At 43.7% G+C, this 10,663-nt stretch overlaps 1 protein-coding gene across 1 annotated transcript; it reads right to left on the reverse strand.

The window, feature by feature from the left end:
• Nucleotides 1-698: 698 nt before the first annotated feature.
• On the reverse strand, nt 699-10,163 carry LOC128323136 (interleukin-20-like). The gene is made up of 5 exons (XM_053245862.1): nt 10,110-10,163; nt 6,811-6,873; nt 2,921-3,073; nt 1,689-1,763; nt 699-1,519 (listed from the first exon to the last, which is right to left on the reverse strand). Exons 1-5 carry the CDS (start codon nt 10,161-10,163, stop codon nt 1,445-1,447), a joined length of 420 nt encoding a protein of 139 aa, XP_053101837.1. The 3' UTR covers nt 699-1,444.
• Nucleotides 10,164-10,663: the final 500 nt, after the last annotated feature.

Consider the following 10,663-nt stretch of genomic DNA (forward strand, 5'->3'; position numbering starts at 1 on the left):
GGTGTGCACTGCTAGGGAGCAAGTAGGGCTAGCCTTATAAGGTGGCCACCATCATGCCTGTCTGACATTGGGCATGCAAACATATGTGAAATAGGCAGATGGCCACCCACATGTCCAGCACTTCTCATACAAATCATGGGCACAACCCCCACCCCACAGAATGCACTTAATGTGCTGGGGGAAGTAGAACTTTGCTTCCAGGAATAGGTGCCTGAGGGCTTCATGAATGCCTTCAACACAGCTATTCCATGAGCCCTTCTTCCACCCTTGTAGCATGGTACAATAGCAATATGTTTCCACTGTGACAGAGGGCTTTGGGAGCACAGGAAAGCACTCCAGCAGATATGCCTGCTGGCTTCGTTGTACAAAAACTCATGCATAAAGAAACTGATGGAGAGTGGTCCCACTATGTGCACAAAGCTCCTGTTTATGTGTACACTTCTGTCGTCAGGAATGGATGTCAGCCACTAAGTACAAAACAGGGATGGTGGTAATTGGGGAACCATTATTAACCCATCAGGAAATTTCCTGTTAACGTGTTGATTGTAAGCAATCTAACTATGAGAATGCTCACCCAGTCTAAAGAACTCTATTATTTCTATATTTTTCAAGACCAGAAGGTTCACACATTGGGAAAATATAAAGTAGGGAAATACAAATAATACTCTCACATTTATTAATTTAAATTCTACTGTATATGATGCTCAGAAGAAAGAATTCCAGTCTGACTTGTATTTATTCAAAGGAGTATTTGAATGTTCAGTACAACATGTGCTTACTGAATATGCTGCATTTAGGGAGAACAGAGTTTCACAGGATTGCCCAAGAAAATGTTCCTCATACAAATCATATAGTTAGCAATACATGGAATAATACAGAAGGTACTATTCTAAGAATAAAATACACACAATGAAATGAAATGAAAATCAAAGATGTTGAATGGTTGATTTTGGATTACATGGGATGCTGTTTGCAGTAAGACACCATTAACATGATGCAAGATGGGAGTATTAGAACATTCAGATAACAGGAATCATGAAAACAGCTGTATTGTAATTTGAAGCAACTCTGTCAAGAACTCCTGTTATTTTACCTGATTCAGACAGTTTGCATTCCAAGAATACTGTATGCATGACAAGTATATTGTGACATCAACTGTACATACAGATACAGCTGATTTCCCCAGTTCTTCCACTTCCAGAAGAAAAGGTTGCAAATGTCATCACATACACAACACACAGAGTGGCACATGTGCAGTACACACTTGGCTGCACATACAACATTCTTAGATTGCTGACCATGTGAACCAGGACTCACTACAGGACCATTCTGTTGAACGCCCAAGGATATGAATGAAAATCTGGTGTGTGGCCTATGTGAGCTACACAACAAAGTATCTTAAAATTAGTGTTTGAGGCCACAAAATAATGATGGCACTCTAAATCTAATATGCCTCTAACCAATCAAGCAGTATATCCAGTTCTCCAAGGGATTTCATCGCAGCAGACATGACATCCATCTGAAATTAGATTGAAATGGTAAATAAGAAAGCCAGCTTATGGGTATATATTAATTTGCATATTTAATCCAAGCCATCATCTTCTTTTTTGGTTGCTTTTACCACCACCACCACCACCACCATTATTTTCTGTTGTACTTTATCTCAGCTCACATTCTGATCAGTTTACCTGTTCATAGTTGGCAATGATCTGCTGATATTTGTTAATTGCCTCTTCCTGACAGCTGCACATACTTTGATCTTGCTAGAAAAATATAATGAAGTTCTTTAAAGGTTTTGGATATGCTACTTGCTTCAGCTACATTCTATCAGCACTACAGTGGATACATTCTTTTTCATTTCAATGACAATCAGTAGTACACAATTGTGACACTTCCGGACATGGTATAACCTTAGCCCCAGTGATGCTGCCTGCTTGTGGGTCTGCTGGTCAATCTCTATATTCATTGATAGAAATGAGAGATACTTTGCAACATACATCACAAAGCACCACAATTCTTTAATATTCTCTCATCCAAAGCAAAATGATCCTATGCCTTGGAGCTTTCTACTGCTCAGGGAAGTAGGGGATGCCATCATGATCACATCTCAAAACTGGTCAACATGTTAATTTCCATTCCATTCTAGTAAACATTCAGGGAAATGGCTCAGAACTGGGCTATTGAAATGGTTACGTAGCATGAGCTGCACACTCCCTTTGGAGGACCAGAACTAGTTGCATGTTGCCCAGAGCAGCCCTTGGGGACATCCTTTTATGTATAACAGAGAATTTCTGGGAGAAGGAGCAATGAAAGGGTTGAATGTCATCCATCATTCCTTCCCCTGGAAGCATTCTGTGACACAAGGAAGGATGTCCTGAGGACTGAAGAGCTGGTCAGACCAGGGCAGCGGGTCTTGTGGTAGCAAGCATGACTTGTTCCCTTAGCTAAGCAGGGTCCACCCTGAATGCACATGAATGGGAGAGTAGAAGTGTGAGCACTGTAAGATGTTCCCTTCAGGGGATGGAGTCACTCTGGGAAGAGCAAAAGGTTTCAAGTTCCCTCCCTGGCTTCTCCAAGATAGGGCTGAGAGATTCCTGCCTGCAACCTTGGAGAAGCCACTGCCAGTTTGTGAAGACAATACTAAGCTAGATAGACCAATGGTCTGACTCAGTATATGGCAGCTTCCTATGTTCCTATGACTTCAGAACCTTCAGGAATATATTTTTACCAGTTACAGAGTGATCTGAGGGGAAAGTAGGAACCCTGAAATTTGTGTTCCAGACTATGCACTGAGTGCAGCCTTAGTGGGGAAGGCAGCCCAATGGGTGCACTTTGCTTCGTTCTGAACTTACTTCAGTAGTCTGGATCTGAGCCAATATTTTTATTTCCTATAAAAAACTGAAACAAACATATTACTTACACATTGTCTGAGTTTCTTTTCAATGCCTAGAAACGAGTTGGCTATGCCGCTGATTTTCCGACTGACATGAAGGTTTTCTGTCTCACAATACCGGAAGACTTTATCCAGGTAGAATCTTGCAATGTGACGAATAAGGCAACATCTGTCTAAAGACTCCAGAAAAAGAGCTTGGCCTTAGAAAAACACTGGAAAGCTTTCAGAATATGGCAGGTGTAGGTTTTGCAGAGACCGCAGCAAAATCTATATTGATAAATGGTTCCCCTTACACGAGCTCACATGTAAGAAGAATTGCTTAGGTGTTTGGAAAAATGGAATAAGCCAAAGAAGGCTTCTCCTTAAAGTCTCCTGTTTGGGGGGAAAGATGCACACAAGCACTCTCTTCTGCATGGATGCACCCCCTTTTATATCACTCTGAAGCTCAAGGGCATAGGGCAAGGCACATCTCTCCTGACATCCTCCAGTTTGAAGCAGGAGGCACCAGGGAACATGGAACGTGTTAGAAGAACAGAGGAACTGCATCTCAGTCTTTGCCTACTTGGGAAGCTAATTGCCTATACGGTATGTGTTAGTCTCTGCAAGGCACCACATTCATGTATTAGATTCAAGCATCAGTCCCCTGCAAACTGAGCAAAGAGGCACCTTTTAAAAGTGGTGATTCTTCAGAGGGAGAGCAACTGGCCCTATCCATCCCCAGCAGTAGGGATGTGCACGAAGGTTTCGTACACATCTGGGGTGGGGTGGGGTGGCTGGAGAGCTGTCACATTAAGAAGAAGGCAGGTCATACCTACTCCTCCGCTGCTCCTCCGCCACCCCAGCACGGTGCTGTTTCTATTAAGTAGCCAGGTTGTCTGCTTGAAAAAGCCGCTCTGCTCCGGCTACATCAGTTCCCAGTTCCCAGTAGCCTTTGGATGGCTTCTGGAAGGAAATGGCAGCTGAGCATGTGCAGAAACCATCTTGAGTGGTCCGCATGGCGTTGGAGACCACTCAAGATGGCGTCCACACGTGCTCAGACAGCCCAGCTGCTTAATACAAACAGCACCACGCTGGGGCAGCAGGGGCAGAGGAGGAGCAATGGAGGGGCAGGTAAGACTGGCCTCCTCCAGTTAAAGTGTCCAGCTCGCCCCCTCTGAAACAATTCGGCTGGGGCAGCTCGAAGTGTTTTGGTGCCTCAAAATAGAGGTGCAGACACGTTTTGAGAACTCTCTACTCAGCACAGCATCCCTCCAGTGGCAGTATATAAATGTCTGCCGTATTTCTGTCATGTTAAATATTTTCACTGCAGTGCTTCCCAAAGGAAGTGGAAAGTCCTGTACAACTGGAACTGCCACATATATGCAGGCCAGAAGGGTTGATTAAAATCCAGTTATTGTGAAAAGCACCACAAAAAAAGCTCAGACCTATATCTTAAGCCTCTTTCCAAAAACAGTGCCTACAGGAGCACATTGTGTTCCCGCTGTATTGTTTATATAACCCTTCTGTAAGCATTTTCTTGCAGAAATGGCTGCTTTGGGCTTTGTTAATGCCTTAAGCATTTGGGGGTGGGATAGTGAGCTATAAACCATTAAATATTATTTATTATTATTATTTATTTACACAGTCAGATAGGTCTTATTGACTGGTTTGTTTAATCCAGACATCGAGTCCTTCCCAAGGACCTGGGATGGCTGAATTTTATCATCAATACTGTTGGTTATTATAGGTATCGTCGCAGAATATAGGCTGTTCCCAGTAAAGTTGCTTTTTGTAATTGGCTGATGGTGATTTCTGTGGCCCCTATGGTGATGAGTGCTCTTCAAGTTGTTTTGGAATTGCACCTAGGGTGCCAATGACCACTGGGATTATTTTGGTCTTTTTCTGCCACAGACATTTTTATTTTATTTTATTTTATTTTATTTTATTTTATTTTATTTTATTTTATTTATTTATTTATACATGTATATCCCACTCTTCCTCCAAGGATCCCAGAGCGGTGTACTACATACTTTAGTTTCGCCTCACAACAACCCTGTGAAGTAGTTTAGGCTGAGAGAGAAGTGACTGGCCCAGAGTCACCCAGCTAGTTTCATAGCTGAATGGGGATTTGAACTCAGATCTCCCTGGTCCTAGTCCAGCAACCACTATACAAATTACCAAATTTTTAGTAACACTTTCCAAAAGCTGACTTATCATGAAGCCTAATCTTAGCATTTGGGCACGGTCAGAAGATACATCCCACTGAGTTCAATGAGTTTTACTCCCTAAGTGTGCTTAGTTTTATTTAACTAGAGTGATAGGTAAGAATGCTTACTGTGCAGTGATATTCTGAACTGAATTACAGTCCACCATTCATCAAGGCAACTCAATAAACTAAAAAAACCCATGGTTTTCAAGGGACAGGGCAAATCTTGAAAACCAAAATACGGTTTTCAAGAGACATAGGGCAATTAATTCTAGATGATCATTTCTATGTGCAAAGTTGGTATTCATTGGTGCAGCATCCACATATTTCCAGGTAGCACTTTTGTTTAGGGATGGGCCCGGACCGGTTCGGAGGCCATTGAAATAGCCTCCGGACCAGTCTGGACCGGTCCAGACCTGAGCGGTCCGGTTCGGGTGTGTGTGGGGGGTGCCTTTAAGAGCGGTGGGAGGGTTTACTTACCCCTCCCGCTGCTTTCCCACTCTTTCACCGTAATTCCAAGAGTAATTGGGGCGGCAGGATACCTCCCTGCTGCCCCTTCCCCGATGTTGCTGGGAAATCTCCCAGCAGTCCTTTGCGCGGCGCGCGCACACGTCACAGAAGTGCGCACGTCTCTGTGACGTGCGTGTGCACCGCGCAAAGGACTGCTGGGAGTTTTCCCAGCAATGTCAGGGAAGGGGTGGCAGGGAGGTATCCTGCCACCCCAATTACTCTTGGAATTACGGCGAAAGAGCGGGAAAGCGGCGGGAGGGGTAAGTAAATCCTCCCGCCGCTCTTAAAGGTACCCCCCCACCCCAGTGCCGGACTGCAGTTGGCGGTTCCGTGCACACCCCTACTTTTGTTATGGGGTTATTGCACTTTCCCAGCTCCTTAACTTCAGTAGCAGAATGTTGTTGCTGCTGAGCCAATGTGACAGTGTTCCTCTCATCCTACTGAATGAATGTCCTTGTAGTACTAATCAATTATGGTATTATGCATTGCTGTGCATGGCCCCCTTACTGTCACATCTTTCTACCAGCTGTGTTTCCCTCCCACTCAGCCAATATAAAGTCAAAGCACATGGCCCTGTAGTTACTGTGCTAAAATAAAGGTGGGCCTTTCCTCCAAGCAGCTTCTGGCAGTGGGAGTAATCCCATTGTATGGGATTACAAAACAGACTTCTTTGGTAGGATATGTTGAGAGATAGTGGCTGACATACTGTGTCATGTGTGTGTATCCACAGTGGATGGTGTTGCGGTACAGAGCAGTTCCATTGCACCTTAAAGTTGCACAAACACAGTTGTGCAAGGCAACACCTATTGCACATGACTGTTGCATTGTGCAACTGCACTGTTGCAACTTTAAGTTAGAGTGCAACTGCTTTGTTCTGCAACACAATCAGCAGTGGATGTAGCAGTAGCAGCACAGGCAATGCTCCAGCTGCCCGTGTTTTGCTGTGCAGTTTGTCAGCCAGTGACTAGACCAAGATCAGCCAATGAATATCATGATTAAACAATGGTTCATCATGGCTGAATCTTGATCCACTATGGATTATCTGCTATCTACTTTATCTGTTAGACTGTTCACCCTTAAAACAAATAAAGCAAGGTTACAACAAAGTGGGATGTATAGTGAGCTTATTAACACAAATTATTCATAGCTATATTAGTCTTGATAAGATGGAAACACATTTCTTTTAAAAGCAAGTTGTACAGAGATAATACTTAGCACTTACTTGGAAATCATGCAAAGATTGTGGGTGCGACAAAATGCTTGCTCTGATAGAATCTCTGGCTTGCTAAATAGGGAAGAGATCATATCTAGTATGACAACATTATTTTGACTGCATATATTATTATAAACAGTTTCATAATATGCAGTGTGGTTGACTACCTTAATATAATGGAAGATTTCAGCTTGGAAAGAAGGTAACAAATCCAATGACACCTGGAGAATAAGCTAACTGTGCTGGTTTCAAAGCAACCAACCATAGGCATGTTTTATCTGGTGTTATGATTGGCTTTCTTGACACTAGAGGGCTATTCTCATGATTGATGGAAACCGGGCCAAGGGATTTAATACACAAAGAAGTTGCGTATTAACACACGGGAGAGCACCATGGTTCCACGGCAGCTAGCCCACTTAAATACCCCTCTCCCTAAATGAGGTTAATGGAGCGAACACTCGTTAACCTTGTTCATGTAATAGATCGTGTGTCAGACACACTCTTGTGGGGGAGGGGAGGGGGAATCCCAGGATTCCACATGCACTCAAGAGGTGCATTCCTGGGGCTCCGGGAAATGCACCCCTTCCCCTAACCTCCACTCCCCTTCCCCCGACCCCCAGAGCTCCTGAGCGAGCCACAGCCGGGTGTGGGAGCACCCGACTGAAGCTACCACTTGTCGGGGCAGCTAGATTGGCCACCCAGCAACAAGCCACTGCTCATCTGTGGGGAGAATGGGTCAAGCCCGTGTGTAGAGCCTCTGGGTTTCACAGAAAAGATTAAATTCAAAAATGCCATCTAAATTGATTTTAGAGATAAAATTCTGAAAACTACTAAATGTTTAGGAACATAGGAAGCTGAGTCAGACCATTGGTCCATCTAGTTCAGCATTGCCTACAATGACTGGCAGAGCCTCTGCCTCCGTAAGTGCTCTTTGCCTTCCAGAAATATATTCCTGATAGTCATGCAGCCCTCAGGGACATATTTCTAGAAAGCAAATGGCACTTACAGTGGCAGGGGAGAGCAGCAAAATTGGCTCCCTCACTTCCCTGCATACACTCTGCTGCTCTGGAAGACTTTGGCTGAGTTATGAGCAGCCTCTCCTTGCAGGGATGCAGTTCCTGCTACATCATCTGAATGCTGCTCTGGATGTTAGCTCGTATATTTAAAAGGGTGAGATAAATAAGATACCAAATAATTATTCTGTTTTGTCACTGAGGCAAATAGTCACACTTTCAATCTCAATGACAACAAATGTGGAGGATATGATTTTCTCAACTCTGGGAAGAAAATATTCATGGAGCTGAGTTTATTTTAAAGGATGGTAAATCAAGCACACACAAAAGGATTGTGATCCTAAGCACAGTTAACTGGAAGTAAGCCAAACTGAAATTAGTGGGGTTTACTTCTGAGTGCACATGCTTAGAAATGGGCTGTAATGTTTCCTAGGTGGCAGTAGGTCAAGTTGCTTAAAGAAAAGGGAATCTTTGTTGTTGTTTTTAAAATGTTGGGTAAAATACTGTTATGATTGGTTTAGATAGAATGAGTGGCTGACATGATACACAGCATCTCAGTGACACTGTGAGCCGCACTGGAGCTGCTGCAGATGCATAAGGCAGCCCCTGTACTGTACTGTGAGAAATAAATTCTCACCTTGCCAAACATTTGCATTATTTCACTGTTGTTTGGCACAGCTCTCTTTCTTGGCAGCAGTTGTTGCTACTTTTTTGGCAACAGTTTCCTTCTTCTTTGTCATCACAATCCTTGGCCTCATTTGCCAATGCTGCTGTTCTGCGAGATGCAGCAGTATGATGTCATCAGCAAATCCATGTGGGTTGCCACAGCCAATAGGATTAAACAGCAGTATGGGCGAATGAGAGCAAGGACCATGAGGACAAAGAAGAAGGAAAATGGTGGCTCCGAAACAGCACTGATGGAGCAAAAATATACATTTCCTTGCAGAAATCAGAAGGTAGATTTCAACACACATAAAGAACACTAAATAAGAGATGTAGTAGTTTTGGATCAGCCCAGATTAATTCAACAACCGGTGCATTTGCCACCAGCTCGTATGGTGGCTACTCAGGGACAGGCCTTCTCCGTTGCTGCCCTGAGGCTTTCTTGCTTTTAAATTTTCTGCTTTTGTTTTTAATTAATGTTTTACTTTTTAATCTTTGTAAACTGCCCAGAGATGTAAGTTTTGGGCAGCATAAAATATGTTAAATACATACATACATACATACATACATACATACATACATACATACATATACAGAGTAAATATTGAAATGGGGGTCAGGAAGTAATCTCTGTGGCTAACATCCAGAGCACAGTTGGGAGAATGCAGCAAGAAACTGTGTCTATGCAGGCAGAGTATTCTTGAGCAGCAGAGAGTGGGTGAGAATTTATTTTCCAGCAACCTGTTCAGCAGCATCATATGTGCTATTTTTGAAATTAATATTTAAATAAAGAATGTTCAATGCAGGCCTACTCAATATTCATATACAGTACTGTCAATCCTTTGTCCTTTTATACACATATAACTGTAATAATCAAGAATAATGCCTTACCTCCTAAAGTGCCATTATCTTCCTAAAACTATGGCATGTGGAGCAGAAGCGTTCATAACCCAATGCAGAAACCCCAAATGTCGTGAAACTGGCTAGGTTAGGGGTAAGCAAGCTGCAAGTTTTTCTGATTGTTCATGTCAAGGCTGTGGGGTAGGGATGTGCGAACCAGTTCGAATTTGAACCGGTTCGGTTCGATGGTTCGAATTCGAACCAGACTGGGCTCTTTTCGAACCGAATTGGTTCGAATTCGAACCGAATCCGAACCAGTTCGGATGTGCCATAGGGCTCTATAGGGTCTTTATTGATAGAATTGTGTGTCCTCCATTTTGTGGCTCCTTTTTTCAACTTTTGCTCCCGGCCTTCATTTTGTGAGACTGTTTTTCAGGCATTGCATTGGCTGGGCTATTGATCCTTTGATTGGCCAGAATGAGTCTTGCGCTCTGGTAGGCTGTTGGCTGTGCCACTGTTTGAGAGCTGGCACCCTAATGGCCGGGGTGTGTGTGTGTGTGTGCAAAGGTGGGGGCTCCCAAAGGATGGAGTTTCAAACCTATTTAAGCCAAGCCTTTTGCCTGGAAAATTCCCTTTGGCTGCAGTTGTGGGATTATCATCTCTGGACCTTGCTTCGCTGCTGGTGTCTGCTTGTGAGTCCCTTGACTGTGTGTCCTCCTATCTCCTGCTGCTCTTGTCTTGTCTTTCTTTTGTCCATCCACTCTCCCTGTGTCTGTCTCTGTTACTACTTACTCTTCTTTTCCCATATTCTTGTTGTTCTGTTGTTCTCCTTTTTTCATCATCCATTTTATTCTTTCATTCCTCCGTGCTTTGTTTTTGTTCCTTGTTGTTCAGCTTTTTAAAAAATTATTGTTGTTTTTGCCTTTTGCCTCTAGTCTCTCCCTGTTCCTGCTGCCATCCCATCTCCTATCCAATACCCATCCTATCCCTCCCAGGCCAGGCCAGTCCCTGGCTCGGGGCCTAGGCCCTGCAGCCCGGCCTGGTCTTCTTGCCCTGTGACCCACCCACCCTCCTCCTCCTGTGTGCCACACATCTGCCCCTCTGCTCTCTGTTTTTCTTCTGCTGCTGTGCCCGGGTTTTATTTCATTGACTTGATTATATATTGTTTGTATTGATTTGATTCCTGGTTATTGTCTTCTTTTTGTTGCTGCTGTTAACTTATATATTTATATTATTGCTGTGTGATTTAATTATTGATTTGTGTGCCCCTTGGGTCCTCCTGATCCCCACCCCAAACCACTGCTGCTTCCACCCTCCACCCTCCCCTCCAGATTCCCCACCCCCAC

The sequence above is a fragment of the Hemicordylus capensis genome, chromosome 4 (genome assembly GCF_027244095.1).
Source record: "Hemicordylus capensis ecotype Gifberg chromosome 4, rHemCap1.1.pri, whole genome shotgun sequence".
Lineage (NCBI taxonomy): Eukaryota > Metazoa > Chordata > Lepidosauria > Squamata > Cordylidae > Hemicordylus > Hemicordylus capensis.